We start from the raw sequence: 24,021 nt of genomic DNA, 5'->3' as shown, positions 1-24,021 counted from the left end.
ACTGAATATCACAAGATAAGATACTGTATTGCAATAACAGAGATAATAGCAAAGATATTTTGCTATTATATTAATCGCCATTTTATGATCTGTTCCCAGATAGTCCAGACAGAGCATGCTCCTTGACTCAGGTGATATGCAGAGAGACGATCTCCTTGCATAGTACAGTTGTCTGATTTTAAAGAGGAGTCAGTTATACTTTGACAAAAGAGCATCAAACTGAATTTTTTTTTAAGCCAGTTAAAGATCTTTTAGGGGAAATGAGAATTAATTTACATGAAAGCAGAACCCTCTCAAATAGAAACTGTTGTTCTTCACCCAAAGGTTAATATGTCAAAGACACAGTAACCATGTTTGATTGTGCGTGTGTGCGCGGGTCAGCTTCCTGGTGAATGTGTCTCCATGCGGGAAGGTCATCTTGTTGGTAGCAGTGCAGAGTTTCTGTGTACAGAAGAGTTTGGGTGATTTAAATGTCTGGAATGTGAGTGGGCCACTAACAGAGCAAGCTCCTTATCGGTCAGTTAAGTGTCAATGGACACGTGAGATGTTAACGCATCAGACTGCAAGAAAATTCTTGAAAAACACAGTCATTTTCTTACTAACAACCAGATGAGAAAAGCGATCATATTTTCATACGTGTACTGCAAAAAAAAAAATATTTCAGCATAAAGACCAGACAGGACAAAGCAACTAGACTTCCTGTATTCAAAGATAACAAAACCCAGAAGATTTAAAGATCAGTAACGAAGCTTTGTTTGTTTATTCCACGTAGTACTAAAGCGAAGAACTCTCTGACATTATAACACTAGTGGTTTATGTTAGGTTATTTCTTGGCTGAAGTCTTGTTAACACTTCATGAGGCTGGCAGACAACAAACACGCACACACCTTTGTGCTAAACTACGTTAATTGGTGGCAGCCTCATTTTTACTGCATAGTCATGAGAGTAGTTTAGATATCTTATAAATGTAACGTGGGTTTCTTTTTCTTTCTTTACTCTGTTATGCTGCTGTCTGCTAAGTGGCAGTTTTTTGTATGTCAGCTTAAATCATCCATATACAGCAAAGCATGTGACTTTAAAAAAAAACTTGTTTTACAGCTAAAGCCAGCTGTTTCATACTTTGAACTTACCAGCACTCCTCTGGTGATGACATCACTACAATTAGTAGGTCACTGACTTAGTGGTGACTGACACATGCCTGCTGTTAGTACATGTGTTTGGCCGTACTGGAATAAGTAACTACCTCAAATGAATGCAACTGTTAAAACCTGAAAAACATTCACACGCCGGGGATTATTTGTTGCTTCTGAGTCAGCTTCACAGTTGTCTCACCTCTTTCTGCTGTAATGTATCATTTTACCTCATAATGTGTCATTATAGGTGAGCTGGCAAAAGCAACTCTCATATGTTTTGGGCATAATTTCAGTCTGTACGGACGTATCTGATGTGAAGTGCTGTGCTAAAGATCATTTCTTGATCATTTGCTGGGAAAATTGAAAATAGCTGCAGCTATTTACCATAGTGAAACATGTGCAACCTTTCATGGCAATACGATGTGTAAGACAACATCTGAGTTTGTAGGATTCTAACAAGCTTGAAAGGCGATATTTGGTATGACCACCTTTATTCTTCAAAACAGCTTGAACTCTTAGACAAGCTTTCTTGTTATTTCTCTTAAGTAGTCTTCAGGAATAGTTCTCCAGGCTTCTTGAAGGACGTTGTTCCGTTCTGTGTCAAGATAACAAATCTGGTCATATGTGCTGTTCTTCTCTCCTGACCCCTATACTGACAATGATTTGACAGAAAATTTTCACATTTGGATTTATCATTCTGCAAAATCTGCTGCCACATATTTTTGGTTCAGTTCTTGTATAATTTGGCATATGCCAGCCTTTTCTCGCTGTTTCCCTTTCTTAGGAATGGCTTCCTGACAGACATCCTTCCACTGAGACCATTTCTGTTTAGGTTTTGGCAAACAGACAGATCCACAAGAAGGTCCAGATGCATATCTTAGGTCCTCTGTCAGGCCTTTTCTTGTTTTTTTTTCTGTTTCCTAAGGATATGACTTTCAGATATGGTCCATCTGTCAGTTTTCTCAAGTACACACTTGCGAAATGCAAAGTTTTCAGCTAACAGCTTTTTGTGAATCACCTTGGTAATGAAACTGTGTTATCTGAAATCAGAACAAATTATGTGTTTTTGAGGCAGGCTGCTAGTAACAATTTCAAATTGTTTCTTTGCTAAAATATTCTGTTTAGGCGCAACAGTGGTTACTTCCTTGAATTAAGTGCCTTTGCTTGAATATTTCACAGGTGAGTGTTAAGTAGCTTAACAAACAAAAAACCAAAAGAAAAAAAAAGGCATTCGTACAATTTGTACAATGTCCCTCAGGATATAAGACGGAATCATCTGTTTGGCTTAGACTTTATCAAAGTCCATTATCATGGCATCACTAAAGAATAAATCTTCCACTGCACACATTAATATAAGGTCACTGTAAAGGAAATTTGGTTGTATATCTGATTTTACATATTCTATACTTGTAGTAGATGATTTTGACTGCAATAACCCCTATGCACTTCAGTACTAGGCCATTAAGTAGGCTATATCAGACAGCATTCAAGTAAGATAACACACCATGATCTGTGCAATGGACGGCAATGGAAGCAACTGTCTGACGGCATGAAATGACATGCAATTGCTTGGTGATAGTCAAGAGTTGCTTTATCCACTTTATAAAAACTGCATGAACCATGCACAGTGGGCATATTACAGATTAAGCGGCAGGATAATAACAGTATAGGACAGTAAACAAAATGACATATGGCAGGCCTTTTTTGTATCAGCTTTCCAAATGAACTTCCAGTAGATACAGATAGATTTTATGCTTCGTGGGTTTAATAGAGATGCTTTTAAAAGCTCAGGCCCAGGCTCATTAATAGCAGTGTAATGGAAACAGACAGCAGAAGGGATGGAAGTGGAAAATAAAACAATAACTTTTTATGAACACTGGCAATTGAAAGACTATAATATTATAGTCATTTAGAATTCACTGACAGTAAAATCAATGAGACCTTAATACCACAAAGCAATATTTGTATACGCGTCAGTAATGAGAAATGCCTACCAAGGACTTCCATGGATAACATCACGCTCTGGCAACATGGATGGAAGAATCAAGCAGATTGTGCAACGCATGCTTCCTGTGTTCTCTTTGCTGTGTTGACACACACAATCTATTGTTACAGTACTGATGTGATAAATGAAAAGTTGACAGGGCTGTAGTAATGTCCAGCTGGCAGCCTGTCTTACTTTTACTTCTAACAGTTCTTCCAGTTGTAACTGAGTGAATTATGATATTTTGTACCATTAATGTTGCCCGTTTCTCTATTTCAGTTCCAGGTCCTGGGCAGATTCTCGAGAATCCTGCGTCGGTGTGAAGCGTTCATTACTCCTGCAGCGCACAGATCCTCCTCAGTGATGCCACTGTAGAGTTAAAGATACATTTAATATTCCAGCATCGGACACACATCGTCATACTTGCTCACAGTTTTTCCTTCTTTTTAACCAGTAATGAAAAGATCAGGTTCTAATGTGCATCCACTGTTAGTTTGCACTCTATCTGAAGTTACCGCAAAGCTGTTGAGTCATAGATAATATCAAAAAAGTCTCATACAAAAGTTTTATTTAGTTACAAAATCTCCTTCTGGGATAAGATTCCTACAGTGCAACTGAAAGAAGAAACAACTGTGACGCAAACAAGAAATCACATGTTCATAAAAATTAAGTAAGAATGTCATAATGTTTGTATTATGCATTTCGCATGTGCAGATTTCACAGAAACCAAGTTTCATTGTGAAGAAAAAAGACAAGCAAGATCGAAAGTAGTGGGGGAAAAACACGATTCAGTGGTACCAGTGTTGAGATATGACATATGAGTTTACATTAAAGTGGCCTATATGTTTCCAAGAAGCAACTACAATGTTTCAGAAAAGATCCCCTTAGTTCCTCTTCACTGCTCATTGTTGCCTCCCAGAAAAGTGTGTTGAAATGACCTTTCACTCACATGAGCTTTTTTCTACTTCTTCCTATGTTTATAATTGTTTATCAAAGCGTGTTTGGAAAAATTGAAAGTGTTTTGTTTTGAATTTACACATTTCCCCTAAATGTACCACATACAGGCAATCAAGCATTTAAAGTACTGTTCTGGAAACTGGACAGCTATGAGGATAAACTAACAGTATGTTTGTGTGTTGTTGTCCTTTTTCAAACTGTGTCTGTGAAGAACGAGCAGATGGTGAATTTGTGTGTGGCATTCTCAAATGTTTAGGTCTGCGTGATTGTAGTCATTGGCCACAGGAATTAAGAGATTAAGAGACAAAAAATAAATAGAAAAAAGCAAAAACAGAGAATAAAGTTATCCATGGAGTCACTCCAGGACAGATACACTGGTGTTATACTCATAATGATCTTACATAAATATCTAAATTAATGTTACCTGAAATAATCCAGATCATCCCAACCATTGAGGCTAAGTCCCAGGGTGTATTTTTGAAGGCCCAGAGTACTAAGAAGTTCCTGCACAGTCTCTGGTGCGCCTTGCAGGGTCGACACCTGCAATGAGATAAACTATATTGAATTATTTATTTGGTTAACAAAACTCAGAACTTATAGCTTTGTCTTTGAAAACAAGATTACGCCTACCTCTTTCTCCCAGCTGCATCCTCTATCTCCATGCATGGAAGGGCCATTTCTATAATTTGTCCTCTGGTAGGGTATAGATGGGCCTCTCTGCTCTATGGGGAAAAAGTCGACTTCGCTGAGGGACTTGGCAATTTGCAAAGCAGTGAGTGAGTTGTCTCCTGTAGGTCCAGGGGGCTGATGATCCACTATCCAGGAAGCAGTGGCCTGACAGTGTGTGCGAGTGTAGGGGAGAGCTGATGGTGTCTTAGCTGCTTTGATAGGGTTGGTCCTTTCTGGAAGAAGCTGATGTTGATCCCTTCTCACCTTTTCCCTCATGATTGCTGAGTGATTCATATACAAGTTCTTTACACTGACTTCAGGCTGTAGGGAGTCCTGAACAATATTTTTACTTTGATATTTGCCTGTGGGTGGTGAAGTCTGTTCTTGGCAATGTGAAATGGCTTTACGTGATGGTGGAGGAATGGGAGATGGGGTTTTGGCTGGAAAGAGTTGATAAGAAGAGTGGGATTGGGATGCATGAAGGTCACTGGTTGTCAAATACTGGGACAGCATGGCTGGAATTTCAATTTCTGTAAAGTCTGATCTGCGGCCAGGTCTGCTGTCAAAGCTATGCCTCCCTGAGACTTTTGGGAGCTGCAAAGCCTCATTACCAGACCAGATCACCTGAGGATCCCTTCGATGGGGAAGCGCATCTTCCACCCTATGTGGCACGGACACGCCTTCAAAGATGTAGTAAGCGGGATTGGTGTAGCTGCTTGGATTTAGTTTGGCGGGAGCAGCTGAGGACCTGCAATGAATTAAAAAAGCCCTGAATTAAGCAAACTCAACCACATACAAAAGTTACTGTCATCCTCAATTCTCACTCATTAGCCACACAACTTTCTAATATTTCTTAGAGTTTTGTTTCAGTTTCATTTCAATTAGTTCCCAGAATGAGTTAGCTCCTTTCAGTTAAAATAAGCTTTGTTTTTATTATTATAACATCGATAAAAGGTTGGCTGGAGCAAGATTCAAGAAGTTCAGATGAGGTATTACTGTATACTTTGTGAAAGCAACTGAATCATATAAGGATGCCATGCAAACATCAAAGAAGAGGTACTGGTTTAATAAACCAACGCGTCACTATCTTTTCATGCTTAATGTGTAAACAAATCTAACCAAACTGACAAAGAATAAAGCATTTTATATTTTTAATTCATATTAATTACAGTAATTACCCACAATTGTTTTTATAGTTTCCACATCTCCAACAATGTTGGCTCTGTGTTTAAGCCAGGATTGTGCTCACTTACAGGCATGTACGCAGACAGCTGCAGACACTACATTCACATAGTCATTAGTTTTATATTTTCCACCTGGAGTCTACATTAAGGACTAGTGCATTTTTCACAGAATGTAGCATAGGCACAAGATATCATCATTGAGTCATATTCCGGTGGATCACATGTAAAGGGCCGCAGTAACTAAAGCACCAGCATTTGTAGTGCCCGTAAAAGCTTACTTACACACACCTTACTCTACATACCACAAACTACACATAATTCATCCAAGCAGACTTCAAACTTGGAAAAAGCACGAGATTAACAATTTGGTCGTGATGTTAGATGGCATCTATGTCTGAAAGCAAGTGTAATCCCAGCCAAAGCCCTGCACAGCAGTTTCTAATAGTTTCTGACAGAGGCAACTAAAGATATATGGCTTCCATATCACAATGCCTTCAACAAGAAAAGCCCATCTGCATGTATTTAACTAACCAGCAAAGTTTCTCAATGATGCTGCACTTTAAAATGCCAAAAATGTATTCTAGTCTTGGGAAATTTGTGCCATCAGATGCCAGAGATTGGGAAACGTAAGTTTTCAGACATTCAGATTAAAGTAATTAAAGTAGTACATTTCAGCATCTATGCCAGTTAGATGGGAAACAAATTTCTCTCATACAATTCTCTAAAATAAGTGTATACAGTGGAATGTGAATCTAAATGTAAGCATGATATTATGGAAAAATATAGACAAAATGTGCTCACATCCACTAATCATTTGTACAACGTCTGTCCCAGAAAATGTCACCGAGCCCCTTTTCTTGACAAATGACGCTGTCCTCACCTGGTTACAGGGATCCGTGTCACTGCAGGAGACATGTGTCCCCTACCAGAGCCTTTATGATCTTTCTCAATACTGAAGCACTCTGGAAAAGTCAAATCACAGGAAATGAAAATCTCATTTTCTAGTATACAAAATGGACTTACAAAACTAAGTCTGTTTGGGGTGATTAGGCCAAAGGCTGTTGTTGTTGTGTGTGTTGTGCCTGACCTGATGGCATAATACCCATCTGTCCTGTCTCAGGATGCATCTGGTCAGTCAATCGGGAGCCAAAAGAGGAAGCAGCCGATAGATACCAGCAAGTGTAAAGCCAAGCCAGGGATCATTGAGGAACCAAATAGAGGAAGCAATGTGAAACTCACAGGAGTCAAAGAAAGTGACAGAGGATGGAGATGAAGGTTTAGTGGGAAGTGATAGTGCAAGCAAGGCAGAGGTTAAAAGAAGACCAGTTTCATGTGACCCACCATAGATCTTCTCCCGCGTTGCTTGCTTGTCCTTGGGCACATGAACTCTGACACGTCCGCGTATGGAGCCCATTTCCTCACCTCGGTGACTCAGAAAAGTCTCAAACTGGTCAGATGCACCGGTGACGGAGCGCAAAGCCACACAGCATTCACCTATGGCAAAGATATTTTTTATAAAAATGCTCGTTAGATCAAGTAAAACTTTGTTTATGTATGAGATTTGACACGAGATGTTTGCAAAGCCAAATAAAGGAAGTATTAGTATGGATAAGAATATAGTAAATTTAATAAAAAACACTATTGCATTGTGTTTTAACATAGTTGGGTCTTTGAAGGCACTGGTTAGCAATGCTACAGTCATGAAGGGACAAACTTGCTCAGCGACCAACCGTATGATTCAAACCCATCACATGACTTCACAGACAGCAGCATGTGTTGATCTTGAAGATGATCCATCTCAGACATAATTGGAAGGAGCTATAATAGGACACACAAGTGAAACACAAGTTAAAAAAATAATAAATAGATGAGTTATATTTTAGCCACTTCTCTGTATGAATGCCTGACCTTTGGTAGTTGTTTGAAGGACCAGGCGAGTTTGAGAAACCCAGGAACGTCACAGCTCTGTGAGTCATTCTCACTTGAACGTCGCGTCTCTGCAAAGAGAAATACTAAAGATAAACGACTCTGGTGCATAATGCTTCACAAAAAATTCACTTACTGATATGAAACCATACCTTCAAGGCACAAAGAATGAAATTCAATGAAGAACTTTGCCTTGCTCGCCGTCTTCACAATCGCCTCAATACCTTCGAGAATAATCCAGGCCCTCTCCGTGCTGGAATTTGAATCTGTTTGAATTGAAAATACTGTACTGTTAATTTCACGAAGACATTCTGTCAAAGTGCTTATGTCCAAAGGGACAACAACCATGACAGCACCTGTTTTGGAGGTGGACTGTGATGTCACTCCCACTTGATATGTGGCAAAAACAGGTGAATGATCACTTGTGAAGATGTCATCTGTGCAACCTAGTAAGAGATAATATATTACACAATTTAAAAAGCCGCACTAAATATCTCTGTGTGCTGTTGCTACAGCAACATGACTTTGTGGTAAAGCACATGAGCTGTTAATCATATTTGAAGGAGTGTGTCAAAATAATATCCAGTATCTGTTTTGTTTCAACAGTTTGCTTGAGTTTGTCAAAATAGAAGTGTGGCTTAAAGAGAGGAAATGACCGTTGCTTTCATAATGGCCCACAACCGAGTAAGTTCATTTTATTGGGCGATAGGTGACTGGTCATTACCGCAGCAGTCTGCACGGCTTACCGTATGCAGTGCAGGTGATGTGCGTCTCTGGGTAGGACTTGAACAGAATCCTGTCACACCATGATGGTACATTGACTCGCACCTACAGGAATGCATTTAGCCATAAAATAATCAAGAGTGCATTGTATTGGTCTGCGTAAAAATGAAATTCAAATACGTATTCATAGCGTGTGCTCTGAAGGATTTCTGTTATGCCAAACATTCATGTTCTAGAAATGAGTTTAACGCTTAGCCTCCTATTTTTAGAGAGTGGGTCAGCTAGTGTCAATCACCGAAGCACTTCCGACCCTTTAAAGAGGATTAAGTTACAAAAAAGTAACAAATAACTCGTCTTAATGACTGTATATTTACTGTATATTTACTTGAATGATTTAAATTTGATTTTTGGGGTGATTTGGATCCAGCCCTGAAAAGATTGGTGATTATTGTTTGCACACACTTTTACTACATCTTTTCATTCTCAAAAAAAAAAAAAAAAATACACAGTGAAACAAAAAGTCAGCTTCATGTGAGGCACATGTGCTAATCCAGTTCCAGAATGAAGTAACAACCACCGGCAACCACAGACAATGAGACTTCTTGCAACATGCCACTTTAAAAGTTACCCCAATTTTTGTGAACTATTCAGGTGTAAATATTGTTTTTATTTTCGGGATGTGTAATCTGTTGTGCATTATTTTTTTTATACATTTCCTTGTTTTTCAGAAAGAAAGAAAAAAGAAAGCAAGCTCACCCCTGAGGTCTTGTACTTTTGCCATAGGTAGCAATCTCTAGAGCCACGTTCATACCGATAGGTGGGTGGAAATGCTATCTTCTCTTCCTCTTAACCATGATAAATAAAGAAAGTGAGAAGAATAAGAAAAGTCAGTGTGGCACATAATGAGATCATACTGTTGCTATTTAGGAAATTGCATTTCAGCATTTTTCACAATGCGTGCAGATATAATACTGGACTTTCAATATAAAACAAGGCAAAACTGAAACTCACTGAAATAGAGAAAGGCTTTCCTTTTGTGTCTCTCTTGGGTCAGCTGGTCGGCACACATTAGCTCCTCAAATTCCCTTTTGGATACATGCTTCAGGATGTCCTGGAGTTAGTAAGCAGTGACATCAGTGTATAGGATGTCACAAATAATTGTTATTTCACATGTACTATTAGGAAAATCTTCAAGTGTGCTAAGTCACTCAGTATGTTAAGAAACAGGAGAACAAGGAAATAAGCAGTGTCAGTCTGACCTGTACGTCCAGGTCAAGCCTGTAGTTGAGGTCTCCACACCAGAAGAGATGGGTGAACCGCAGGCTTATGTCAAAAGCAAAGAGCTGTTTGTCACCCAGAGACAGCAGCCTGAGGATGTCCACAAAGTTCTGGTTCCTCCTGGACATTAAACAAAAAGAGATACAACAAAATAAAAAGGGTTTTTTTTGAAGAGCAAGAAACGACCAGAGCACACAAAATTTCTAAACACATTTGGAGAATGCACCTCAGGACTTTGTCGCTTCCAGACGTCAGGTGGCAATTGACGAACCCAAAGGACGTTCCATTGAAGTGGAAGGAGACCCCAACAGCTCCCTTGTTACCTGAAACAATAGAAGCAGTCAACCTTAAATCTACAGGTTAATGAAACATCTTGTCCTATCAACAATCATGCACAGAGTTTGGGGGGTCTTGCTGTATATTTACTGAATTTGCTTTGTGTGCACTTGTGATGGTGAGATCATGCAGAGCAGCCTACCCAATGTGTTCCCCAAGCCAGTCTTCACGTTGGCTGTGTTCACATGGCTGATGCGACTCTCATGCTCAGGCTTTACAAACACGGCCAGCCTTATATTCCAGAGGGACTGCACTGCCACCTACAGGACAATACCCCACATTGTAATACTGCATTTTTGTTTCCAACCAGTCAAAACAATTATTTAACGGTTTCCAAAAAGGCAAACTCTGGAATGAAATGCTTTATTTTTAGAGTGTGTTGTTGTTAAAAATGTTCCCGTTTAAACATTTTTACTGCATGAGACAAAATGTGTGTTCCCATGCACTTCGTCATCTAAGGAGCTTAGAAAGAAAAGCTCTGGACTTCAGAACCGAAGAAGCAACTTAAAGAAGTCCAGACGCTTTTCTTTCTAAGCTCCTTAGACTAAAATGACCTGGATGACTGAGAACCTACACAGACATGCACTTAGTCATGCATATATATTAATATTTGGGCTTTCACATAAGTGTTATTGCCCTTTAAAATTCTAAAGTGTTATTGTTTTAATTGTATATGCTATAAGAAGAATAAAGCACTGATTTACATGAGCTTAAAATTAAACTTTAATGACAGAGGTGACCCAATTGTAGAACATGGCAAAAGATTGATATTGATATTCATTTAACCTGTAAAGTAAACTGTAGGACTAATGTTGATCTTTTTTTTAAGGTAAGCCTCATTTTTGAAATACTTCTGGTCAGATCAAAGGTATTATAGCGCATGAACTCACCGTTTGTAAAAAAAAAAAGTCAAACAGAATAATATAAAATTAAATATGTGGAGATTTTGGGCTGTGTAAAGATAAATGTTTTAATAGCTGGATGATTCTTTTAGAGGTATGAACGTGGACTGAATGAATTCTGTAAGGAGCATTTGGAAAACTGAAATTCGGTATTAAAAACATTTTTTTAAATTTAGTTTTAATAATGTAATTATATAAATCCAAAGCTGCAGGACATGAACATAATGTGATGTTATGTATGTAAATAATAAATAAAAGACAATTAAAATGCTGTTGTGCAGAACAACTCATGAGCTGACTGTGAAATAAAGCTCCTCACTTTATCCTATTAGTGGACCTTGCCTCTGATTGTTGAAGTAATTATTACATTTCTATGACAATTAACAAACTTTGATGTATAAATTCAATCAACCTCTTATTTAATTCATCTGGATGTAGCGTTTTCAGTGGGTGAAACATTTCTTTGATCATCCAAGTGACTTCTCTTAGACTGAAGAAGTCACTGATGAACAGATGAACAAAATCAGCTTTTTGGGATTTGCTTATCTGGATGATTTAACATGCATTTAACAACCCATCTCTCTACATTTACATGTGATGGATTTAGATTAATTTACTCCATATTTAGCCATGGGAATCACAGAATTCAGCTGAGAAGAAAATTGAGAAAAGGACACCTACTTGTTTGAAATCAATGTGAGTATAGCTGCGAAGGGTTGCTTTGATGTGATCTGTCCACTCTCTTTCCCCCTGGGGGTTTTCCTGAGTCCCTAAGGCATAGATGTCATGAGGAAGCAAGGCGGTTGAGTCATCAGGGGTGTGTCCCAGACCGCAGCAGGTCACCCACGACTGTAGACTTCGAGGAGGAGGGGAGCCACCTGCACAATTAAAACAGAAGAAGTCAGAGTTAAAAAGATCACCTAACAATAACTCAGCACAATGTTGTCTGGCTGTGAAAAAAGACTCCCATTGTGTTTTAATGTTTACCCATATTCCAGGTGCCAACAAAAACGGAGATCACATCAGGTTCACTCCGCTGAGAGTGCCTGGTTTTCATCAGCTGGAGGAGCTGGCAGAACGCATCGCATTTCTAAAAGAAATGACAGTGAGTTATGATGAGAGAAACAGCAGATTCCAGTAAATGAAAAACTTCAGTATCGCGCCTTACCCGTGCACTCTCAAACGTCATCTCCCGCGGTGTGCTGTGGTGGCTGTCAACCATCATGCGTACCTTGGCTGGACTGCTCTGAAACTTGACAATCTGAAGGACTGATAAAGAGGGAAAAAACGGAAAATAATAAAGTAATACATACATATAATAATTATTAAACAATATTTTTGCTTTGAAGAGATACGTTTTAGCCACTGTAAATAGCTAGGAAACAAAGCAAAGATTTCCTTACTTCTGTCATGTGAGACTCTTTCTATACCAAATGAGCCAGTCTTCTTGTCAAAAAGCAACACTCCTGCGTCCACATCCACAGAAACAGTTTGTCTGCCATACCTCAACATCTTCACCTGAAAAAAGACATCAGTACATTTAAGGTCAGAGATGAGTTCATTTGTCTTGCTTTCAGTCATCTCTTTAAAAGATGGCATGTAAGTGAAGAACAGACTATAGATTTTTGATTGTAGTAAAACTTGAGGCTTTTTCTCACTCTAGTTTACCTGAAAGGAGTAGACTGGCAGCTGCCGGGCATTGCTCTTTGCGGGGGTTACACAGGTCGGTGATGGTTCAGGAGGGGGTGGGTTGGGCTGCACTGCCAGGTTGTGATTAGTCACAGCATCTTGTAAAGCTTTTAATACCTTTATGGGAAAATGATATCAAATGCATTGTTGCAATGTATAACTTGTGCTGTCTATCAGGGAAAAAAAAGGGGGTTGTTTTAATTTATGTATAATTATTAACACTTTATCATCACTTAACCGAACGCTATGACTAAAGGTAAACTTTGGAAAGGATAAAGACTAACAAAAAGAGCTGCCTGGTAGTTTGTTAAAGACTTTTAATTCTAAGTTATGTAGCTTTATTGCCCATGTAAGAAGTATATGAATGAGTTTTCGAGTGTTAGACCTTTTTCAGCTCCACAGCAGAAGTTTTATTTTCATCGTAAACGTACCTTTTTCTCCAAAGAAGAAAGGAGACTGACCAAAGCTGAGATCTTACACAACAGGTTCTCTATATCCATCTCTGAACCCTTGTTAACAATAAAAAAAAAGCACTCAATTAGTTTGTCTATATGGATGTCTACTACATTTAGTGCATAATGTTAAGAAAAAAAAACATAATATATAGTTTGTATTGTACCTGTGCCTTGAGGGGTGTTAAGGAGCAGCTAGGATGGTCAAAGACTTTGGCCAGGGTCTCCAGACTTGAGAGAGTCAGATCAATCTCACTGTTGAATAAATAAATGCACAATTTTAATTTACCCATTATTCATCTGTTATTCCTAACTTCTTATCCAATTCAGGGTCATGCGGAAGCTGGAGCCTATCCCGAAAGGTGAGGTAAACCCTGGGAATGTCTATCACAGGGCTAACAGAGAGTAACATCGCTCAGTCTCAAAATCACACCTGTAGACAATTTAACATTAGAATAATAATAATATCTATGAACTGCAGGAGAAAGCTGGTTTACCACAAGAGCACCCACACAGGTACAAGAAGAAGATATGAACTCCACAGAAAGACCTCAGTGGACCTGCGATAGATTCAAACCCAGAACCTCCTTGTGAGGCAATAGTGCTAATGACTTTACCATCATGCTTTCCTAATCAGTCTCAAACATACGTAAATTTTAAAGAAGTGAATCAAAAATTAAAAGTCTATTGCAGGTGAACTAGTCCTGCATATAGCAAACAATGACACCTTGTGTGTGGCAATAACAATCCGTACACTGCAGGCTGCTACAACTGGTCAAAAGCTCAGCACTGAAATCAAGTGTGAAATTATGCTAACCTGTTGAGGCCTTGGCAGGCAGCACCCAGAGTGCGTTTGAGGTGGCATAGTGTTGTTGCCCCTTTATGCACATTCTCAATGTCAAGAGGAAGCTCACTGAAGAGGTAGTCATTCAACAGGCCAATCACATCACCTGCAGTACTATTAAATAAACAAGGAAAAAATCAGATTATATTGTATAAAGCATGAAAGCCATCTTTTTTGTACTGAATATGAGAGAAACAGAGTAGGCTAAGAGCAGCGGTTTAACACAGAGCAGACAGTTTATTAATAGGGCAAAAAAGTCAAAAGAGGGAAGTGCTTTGCAAATAGTTGCTATGCTTGATCGCCAACAGGTGCATGAGCTAATAAAAGAGCTGATTAGATGCAATCATATTAACGTGAAAATAGAAATTAATATGCAGCATAAGTTTGTAAGAAACCACATTCATGCATGTGACTTTATGTGATGCAGTAATATCAAATATGGACACTTCTTATTAAAAAAGGCTAATAATTTATAACATAAACTGTGCAAGGAATATCTCTGAAATAGGTGTATTTTTGGCAATGGAATTAATTAATAAATATACCTGGATGTGTTTAGCTCTTGCAACTTATCGAGAAACAGGGCACGAGGGGCTGCTTTTGCTGGGGAGCCTATGAAAGGTACTGTGCCGACAGACGCTGGAGCAGAAGTTGGCTTCTCATCATCTGTGCATACGCGAAACACAACATTTGAACATTACAGCACAGAGTGAAGGATCTAGACATCGCTATTAAAGCCACATGTTTTATTATGTGTACAACATGCAGGTTAATAAAGGGTACAGAAAAAACTGATTTATCGTGACATCCAACCTGAGCTCTCGTCACCACTGTCCGTATCACGGGGTACAGGATACAGCAGAGGAGTGACCAGGCCTTTGTGGGGTTGCTGATACCCCAACACCAAGTCCTCCAGTGTCCGGAAACAATTCACCTGCACCCCTTGTGTTGTCTATAAAACACACAAATGCAACAGCAGATGATTCATTTTATGTCTGGTTTAAAATGTCTTGACCTAGCATAAATTCTCATTCTACACAGGAAGAAAACCAAAAAAAAGGAATGCAGAAGGTAAGGGATGCAATAATTCTGTTTAAATCTGTCGAGTAGTTTGAATTAAAAAGAGTATTTCACTTTTAAAAGGTTGTGCATAGAAGTACAGATATGACTGCATAGCTTCAACGTATATGTAAAAGAATGTGCTGCTATATGAAGGCCTTATTTGGATCCACAAACACTGAAATGAGAAGTTCTTAAACTTGTTAAGAATCAACGATGAGATTTCAAGATTGTTAAGAGAAAATCTTCCCCGACTGTGTTATAAAAGAATTAAATTACTAAGTAGATTTTAATTTGTACAACATATCTTTCAATGAATGTTTCACACCAGACCTCCACCCCCTTTCCTCTTCCGAAATCTTGCTTGGTAGAGCAAAGCAGAAGTATTGATTTGCATGACAGAAAAGGGCACATGCAGATGATTTGCTGTGATAAAAGGTGTCCCTGAGAGATTTAGAAAGCTTTCCCTTGTGGCCCAACAGAGAGATGACATCACTTCCAGCTATTTCCTGACTATAGCAGCACTTAGCTCTCTGTTTCACTGTGGTCCTGCATAAAAAAAAACCTCTAAAATCCCCTCACCACATAATAACAAATTTCTTTTCAAAATTATCTTTAATACATGACTAGATTCATACAACACACATTAAAACCACAAGCTCAAGTAAGCCTTCTCTAAAGGTTTTCACTAAAATCTGGAAAACTTAAAGTAACTGAAAGCAGCATGATTGGAATTTAAGATAAAGAAAAGATGCTGCCATAGGTACTCACACTCTACAAAATGGCATGGTACATATTAGACCACAAAACCAAGTGTGCCCTTTTCCTGTGCCCTCCTTTAGAAGTTTTTGTTTTCGTTTTGTGGTGAGAAACCAGTTTTTGGCTTGAGCTAAATGTCTGTTTTGCCAGGAACTCTTCAAATAGTATTTTTATACCACAAGGGTCTCTTGAAAAGCAATTAAAAAGAAATGAAAAGGAATAGAAGACAGTGAAAGACAAAATTGGCCCCAAAATATCTCCATGGCCCTCTTGGAAAAACAAAAAGGCAAGCGCACGACTAGTGAGTTAGTGGAGCAAATCCAGTGAGGGAAAATACATACTGAAGGTTTATACACATGGCAGTGGAAAAACAACTGAAATAGCAACAGAGTTTTAGGTCTTTATTGGAAACTGGAGGAATTTTCCAAGTCAGCGGCCTTAAAAAAACAAACTGCCAGACAATCACTATTAAACTTGTTATTGAACTTTAATAAGCAGACACTGCTATAAAAAAAAGAAAGGTCAGAGATGATTTGTGGTTTATGCCCCAAAAATATTTATTCCTCTCACTCACCCACTGAGTGCGTGCTTTTGTTGGTGCAAACTTTGTGCTTGTGTGTGTTCTTTAATAGTCTAATAATCAGGTCATTTGCGAACTAAATACGCCTGCTCGAAGCATCAAAAACAGACACATACCATCTCTGGCTTAAACTCTCCCACATCCAACAGAATCATTACGCTTAACACAAACAGCCCCATACATACACATGACAAATAAGCACACCCATTGGTCAATGACTTAGTGTGTGGGTTGAGTAGGAATCTTTGAGACATTAAAACAATTTCTCCTCTGTGCTGCTGAGCTCATGCTGCAAGCATGCAGCCACATGGCAGAGATGCCATTCAAACAACAAAGTTACTGCAGTTGTAACAGAGTCTTTACAGAGACGAAACTCAAACATGTTCCTGTTCTCCTCACAACAGGCAAAAACAAACCAACGTTTGATCCTTCTAACTTGAGTCGTACTCCCCTCCGTGTGCACAGTTTGTGACAAGGTTTGAGACGCGTATGGTGTGGTGTTTTTACTTGGGTCCTTTTTTCCAGGAAGAGCATCCAGGGCCATGTGACAGTGAGCACTCACCTGAACTGCTAGAAGACCATCTGCGTCAGGAAGAATACGATAGGTGTGAACATGACGTTGGAACCTTTAGAAACCAAAAATTACAGTGGTTATTGGTACTGCAAAATACTACAAGGCAAATGCTCAAAGGCAAAGTGTGCATAAATGTAGGTTTTTTTAAGGATCCCATGTGGATCCCATGTGTGTATTAAAGACAATAATTTTCTCAGTAGTTTTACAGATCACTGACTACAGATCAACAATGTGCCAAAGAAGAACATCATCTCCATCCATCACTTCAAAAGACACATTCAGGCAGCATATAAAGATGAACAGGTTTAAAGTGTTTTGCTACAGTATATTACATGAAGAAAGTGATGGAAGAAAGGGTCAGTACAAAAAGGGGGGAGGGGGGCAATTTCAAAGAGTGAATGAGATACTGAGAAAAGAATGAAGGGAAAGTAGGAGCACTGTGACCAGCCAGGCTCAGCTTTCAGGAATGTATCTGGCTTTGGCTGATGAGCAGTCAGCGTAGTGCGGTCGCTGGAGCTCCTGCCCACTTTCAGGGGCCCCAGGGAAGAAAGAGGGGTAAGTGGGGAAACAGGGAGCAATGAGCTAGGGTTAGACAGCCTGTGATGGACTTTACTTGGACGATACCATCTGACTAGTCTGGAGAGTGTGTATTTGTGAAGTCTGCCCAGCGTGTAGGCACTTTTAGCCACAGATGTTCCTTCACTGCCTTCTGCCAAATGATGGTGAAAGTGATGGATATGACAGGATGAGAAAAGCTGCTGAATCAATTTACAAATGACGACATTCTGTAGAGCTAAATGCTTAATATTTGCCAGGTCTATGTGCCAAAATCGAAATGTCTTACATGGGTAGGTGTACTTATTTCTGGTTTTGTGTAAAAACAGAACAATAAATGAGAAATTTGATATTTTCAGTGAGCTAAAACAAATAAAATGAGACTTTCTTCCAATACATTTCGCAATATTAATACAGAGGGTCACTTATTATTGCATTTTCCCTTCTAAGTTCTGAGGGATACAGCATTACTATCAATGGCTTCACATTTAAAATGTGCTTGTTATTAATATACCGCCTAAAGCAGGGGTGTCAAACTCAAATACACAGTGGGCCAAAATTCAAAACTGGAACAAAGTCGCGGGCTAACATTAATATTTATTGAAATATATTTATTCCTCCAGATATAAGAATGAATCTTTTTTTATGGACTCAAACACGTTTTGCTGAAAAACTGAATATGGAACAAGCAAAGCTTAATACTAAACAATATATATATTAGCCAGTAGGCCAGCTCTGATAGTAATTTGGTATGGCTTCGCAGGCCAAATGTAATTAGGCTGCGGGCCAAATTTGGCCCGCGGGCCAGAGTTTGACACCTATGGCCTAAAGAGTATAGTCCATAAGATAATTGTGTTCGATTATGAGAGGCAAACGGCTCACTCTCTAAGTATGTGAAATTGTGTGTGTGTGTGTGTACTCACAGCAGGCATAATGCATAGGCTCCTGGCACAGACTCACTGTCTCTCACTAGGTAGCTGCCATCCCTCCCTGCCCGTGCCAACAAGTCCTCTGCATACACACGGCTGATGTCACGGTGATACCATGCTGCCGTAGCCATGGCAAACAATGTTGAGAGTTATGATCATAAAAATAATCCACATGAGGTGATGACATAGGTTTACTGTCACACTTGCTCTGATAGCACCGCACTGGAGCTCTGTCACCTATGTCATTAGCCACTGAGTGTGCTGAGTGGTCTACTTTAGTGTTTCAGCCTTTCCCATGATCCTCTTCTTCATGACCAAAGTGTCAAAAAGAAGAAAATTCTATCAGCTAGCACTTCCTGGGTTCCTGTTGTTTTCTTCTGGGTCACATATCCTGTTGAATTGAGGTCACAAAGAAGAAATATCCAGCTGAGCGCAAGGTTAGTCCACTCCAGCAACAGCCTTCAGTCCATTTATCTGGTAATATCCTTGTGTAGAGAAAGACCTAGTTACAGTTTTTGGTCGCAAGTTGCTGCACCTAGGTGGGTGTGTTGCTCCAACAAACACAGACCATCATAACAGAGTGAGGGAGGGAGAAAGAGAGAGAAGGAGGTAGAAGAAAAACAGCGAGAAGTGCAGAGTCTGAATGAAACAGCCACCCCTCAGGCAATGACGGAGCCTCTAGCTAAACCACAAACACAAGCCCTCCTCTTGTCCCAAAACAAAAGCCCCACATGCAAACAACAGGAAAAGAAGAACCAAGAATGGCAAAATAAACAAATCAAGCTGCACACACAGCACTTACACACTCCCAGGCAAACACGCAGGCAGCAAAGACAGAAACATACCAGATGGAACTCAGTCAGCACTAAAACCAGACAGGCATGCAACAGAAACCAGACTAATTCAAATGATTTCCCAGCTCTGTTGCCATATAAGGGAATAGGAACACCCTCCAAAAGTTCAGCTGATCACTGCAGTTGCCTTTCCTTCTTCCAAGCTCAGATTCCATTTGGAGTTTGTTTGGTTGGATGTAGGCTACTCTGGGAAATTTACTTTCATGCTGGAAGAGTGTGCTGCTGTGTGTGTCTCGTCAGAAAGATTCCGTCTGCTCTGGCGTGGTCTCCAGCGGTTCTTCAGAGTGCTGTCAGAGCAGAGGGAGGGAGCACAGAGGCAGAGGACAACCCCATAAGAGCACAGGGCAGACAGAGGAAGTGACTCGACATTCCAGATGGCGGACATAGCCAGGAGAATTCTTGTGAGGCCCTCAGCTTCACCACCGGAGTGTGAAACAGAATGCTGCTTCCTTTTTGTTATTTCCTCCCCATTTATTTTCTTCTTCTTCTTTCCCCTGCCTTTTGTCTTCCCTCAAATTCTAAACAGAAAGCACAGCTCTCCCCTCATCGGTGAGCTCTTTGGCTTAACTTCAATTTCTTCCTCATTTGCCAGCATCCTTATCCTCAGACATTTCAGATTCTGGCCAGCATTTCACCCCTTCTTTCTGTCAGCCAACCCGCTTTCTTGTTCTAACCCTCCCTTCACTTCCCTTCCTCTATTGCTCACTCGTTCACTCCCAGCTAAACGCTGTGTCCATATGGTTATGATCATCCCTAACATTCTTATTTTTGCCCTTCTAAAGCATCACTCATTATTCAGCCCTCCTACGTTCCTCCCACTACATTAGCTGGAGCGAATAACTCTGTGGGAAGCTGTTACTGTTCTGCCTCTTGCTACTCAGCAGAAATGTGCTGACCACCAACCACAGAGCCCATAAAACAAATAGACACAAGTACATCCCAATCTGATGATGCATCTACCTAACTCTCAATCTGTGATCAGTTCTTTTTAGAATAACCATGTGCTTTACACAGCATATTACTGGACCATAAAAGCCAAGCTGAAGCACTATATGCTAACTAGCACACCCAAGGTGACAAGGAAACAATTAATTCACCCGCTAATGTTTACCAGGGATTCATTTGTGATTATCTTAGTTTTGGTAATTATGATTGACAATTACATAACTGTGCCTGAAATGTCATTGCTGGTTTGGCTGGTATTTTAAAAATATGATCTGATGGTTCATCTGATGATGAAAATCCAAAGTGATTACAAATCATACATATGGTAAAATAAATAAATAAATAAATAAAAATAAGGGTAATTTATCAAATACTGTTAAAACACTTCGAACCTTAATAATAATAATAATATCCATCCATCCATTTGCTTCCGCTTATCCTTTCAGGGTCGCGGGGGGCGCTGGAGCCTATCCCAGCTGTCATAGGGCAAGAGCAGCAGCAGAGCAGCTAAAAGCTCTGCTTCCCGTGGTGGGTTGTGCTACAAGAAAAGCCAGACTGGGTGAGTAGAAATCATTCACCCTGATGCAATCTGTTCATTATTTTATGCCAGGCCAACAGATATTAAGATAAACTGACTGGTACTTACATAGCACTTTTCTAATAACAATAAGATGACAATAAGATGAAATAAGATGAAATGTTTAATTCTTGAAACATAATGACTATATATTATATTTCAACAACATTTCAGTTGTTGTTCAGATGTTGTCAATCAAAAACCACTCAAGAGACAGTATCCACCCCAGAGTCAGATCACTAGGTAGGAATCACTACATGATTCTTGGATGTCAGTCAGGATAGCAGATTGTTATTCTTATATTCATGAATTTAAGGATGTCACACCTTGTGGCCTTTACATATGGCTAGAAGAAAGAGTACGTGTGTCATATATGCGGTTTTCCAGTTGAAGGTTAGAGCGGTGTATCGGCTAAGCCATCAGCTGGTGTGGGCTAGCAGTGAGCTGCCAGACTGAGCGCAGACTGAGCGCAGCAACTTAAACAAATGCCATGCTCAATTTCTCAAGTTTTAGTTTAGGTTTTTCAAAGAGAGAGAGAGTAGGTGGATTCACTGGAAGTTAGTGACCAGAAGAGCTCTTCACCAGAATCAAAGTTATGATAAACACTGACAAGTTCAATATTATTCCTGCTAAAATCTCTTTGTTTAGTCATAGATTTTTGTATATAACATTCTAACAAACCACAATTGTTGTGCAATGGTAATTGGTTTCTGTCACATCTGTTACTCTATCCAGTTCTTTCAAATGTTGTGCTTATGTAAGGCAAGGACTGGGCAGGATACTGAAACAGACAGAGACGGGCAAATGTACTCCAAGAGTCATCTGCTCGCTCTCATTTGCCAATGCTGGCAGTCAAATCAGCTTTTGAAACTGACTTTTATCCTTCTCTTTACCTTGAATCAGAAACCCTGTCTGTCTGTATGGTAAAGATGCTTGATGAGCTTTAGAGTTGCATGGATCAATAATATAACAGTCAAAATACAAAATATTTTGTAAAATAATACGACAAGTAATGGCAAGAGTTGAGCTTGATAAAAAACATACTCAGTATTCCTAAATCATCTCCACTATAGGATGAATTAAACTGCCCTTACAAAAATGTAAACTGCTACCAGTGTAAAGTATAGCTGTTAGACTGATTGACTTTAAGAATAAACACAATCCCCAATAAGGCACATTATAAATCACAAATCGTTGACAAATAATTGCTCTCCTTTTGGATGATTAGGCATCTTAGCAGCGATCTTTCTAACTGATGCCACAACCACTTCAAGTTACAGCATCTTTTCAGTTAAGTTAATGAGCAGCAGCTGCTAAAAATACCATGGTTAAAGGTCACACAGGAGGCACGGAGTACAAGTGGCATAAGGCCAACAGGTCAGCCTACCTACCTACAGCAAAGAAGGACTCATCCAGGCTGGAGAAACTGATCAGGAGGGCTAGCTCTGTGGTCGGCATGAAGCTGGACACTCTGGTGACAGTGGCAGAGAAAAGGACATTAAAGAAACTGATGGACATTATGGACAATGCCAGGCATCCTCTGCACACGGCCATTAACAACCAGAAGAGTCTGTTCAGTGACAGGTTGCTTCTCCCAAAGACAAGAACTAACAGACTTAAAAACTCCTTTGTCCCACACGCCATCAGACTGTTTAACTCCTCCCTGGAGGGGAGAGGGAGGGGAAACAGGAGGACAAAGGAGGGAACAACTAAGCTGTAGTGCCTCTTCACCTCACTGTGCAATACCTTTTGTGCAATACTTTTGTAAATAGTCAACGGTGCAATAGACTCAATACTTGAAATGTGCAATTCACTTGTATTTTTATTTTTATTCCTATTTATTCTATTTATCCCCTTTGTATATTTTATTTATATTGTCTCTGTATTTATATATGTGTGTGTGTATAACTCTGTAACTTCTGTCGGTGCTGTGCTTTTTTGGAAATCGAATTACCCAGAGGAACCCACCCGAGGGATTAATAAAGTTCTATCTCTCTTATCTTACCTGACATGACGAGTTCACAGTATGTGTAAATAATTAAAATCGGTGATGTTAATTGTAATGATGTGCACCAATAAATTTTTGCTCAAGGTTACACCGACAGCATCTCACACTGTTGGAAATTGATGTAATTGGCTCAGCATCTGAACTAATGGAGTTACTGTTAGCAACAAACACTGCAAGTCTGTCTAAATTTAGCACCATGATGAAGACTGTGTTGCTAAGAGGTAGTTAATACCATGGTGCTGTAATACAATGGGACAAGTCAGCAATCCCTTTGAGAGACAATACTGACTGTCTATATAAAGTGCTTGCCTAAATTGTCACCAGATTAGCTATAAGGGGCTTATGTGGACGTATGTGACATCACACAACCAAAGGTTTAAAAAAATAAAATAAAATAAACAAACCGAGAGAGACTTAAAATGGTGTATGAACATAAACTATTATAAAACTAGTCACTGTGGTGCCTTTAGAAACACAAGCCCTAAAGAAAAAACTTCTTCCCTCTCAATAAACATGAAGCAGTAATTTTGAGTGAAATGTAATTGAAATATATTATATCAAAGTTTTTTTTTATTTGAAATATTAATCATTAAGGAAATGTACTTGCTATAAACTGAAAGTATAGCAATCAAGTAAAGTTCAAATCAACAGATTTCATTACATTTAACACTTAAAATTAGACTTATAATTTAGATGTAGTTAAATTTGTTAAAGTTAGCATTTTGGGTATTTTGGAGAGTGTGTTTGTACCACTTTTGCGTCCATGTTTTCCATCTTTTAAAAAAAAAAAAAAAATTTGTCTCATGTTTTAAGTTTTAACTTTCTATTCCACTTTTAATTTTGTCATGAAGGCTCTCAATGATATCAAGGGTCACAATCTAGATTTCTGCTGGACCCCAGAGTATGTTAGGCCCAAGCCAATAGCTACCCAGACTAGAGGCCAGCCAGTCGACTTTTAGCTTGCTTGCTCAGCCTAGACTGCTGTTTGCTAGCCAGTAAAAATGTCAACTTTCACACAGTTAGCTAATTGCCTAACTGATTTCACCTTTTTTGGGAAGGGGACATGCTGGTGTTCTTCACGTATGCCCAGCAGCCTTGGTGATA

At 39.3% G+C, this 24,021-nt stretch overlaps 1 protein-coding gene across 1 annotated transcript; it reads right to left on the bottom strand.

Moving 5' to 3' along the window:
* Nucleotides 1–2,768: 2,768 nt before the first annotated feature.
* Nucleotides 2,769–19,456, bottom strand: inppl1b (inositol polyphosphate phosphatase-like 1b). Its single transcript, XM_085363233.1, has 27 exons — nucleotides 18,528–19,456; nucleotides 17,038–17,101; nucleotides 14,891–15,029; nucleotides 14,623–14,743; nucleotides 14,051–14,191; nucleotides 13,401–13,488; nucleotides 13,213–13,290; nucleotides 12,761–12,898; nucleotides 12,496–12,610; nucleotides 12,261–12,361; nucleotides 12,080–12,182; nucleotides 11,774–11,970; nucleotides 10,333–10,450; nucleotides 10,081–10,177; nucleotides 9,836–9,974; nucleotides 9,588–9,687; nucleotides 9,333–9,421; nucleotides 8,600–8,681; nucleotides 8,210–8,299; nucleotides 8,006–8,119; nucleotides 7,836–7,924; nucleotides 7,658–7,745; nucleotides 7,269–7,421; nucleotides 6,808–6,889; nucleotides 4,705–5,491; nucleotides 4,499–4,614; nucleotides 2,769–3,486 (listed from the first exon to the last, which is right to left on the bottom strand). The coding sequence occupies exons 1-27, from the start codon at nucleotides 18,662–18,664 to the stop codon at nucleotides 3,393–3,395; spliced, it is 3,660 nt and encodes a 1,219-aa protein (XP_085219359.1). The 5' UTR covers nucleotides 18,665–19,456; the 3' UTR covers nucleotides 2,769–3,392.
* Between the last annotated feature and the right edge of the window lie 4,565 nt (nucleotides 19,457–24,021).

The sequence above is a fragment of the Diplotaxodon limnothrissa genome, linkage group LG2, assembly GCF_057381915.1.
Source record: "Diplotaxodon limnothrissa isolate DT_005_m linkage group LG2, D_limnothrissa_male_GT1.1, whole genome shotgun sequence".
Taxonomy (NCBI): domain Eukaryota; kingdom Metazoa; phylum Chordata; class Actinopteri; order Cichliformes; family Cichlidae; genus Diplotaxodon; species Diplotaxodon limnothrissa.
The sequence above is the reverse complement of the archived record's forward strand: the minus strand, read 5'-3'. Positions and strand labels throughout refer to the sequence as shown.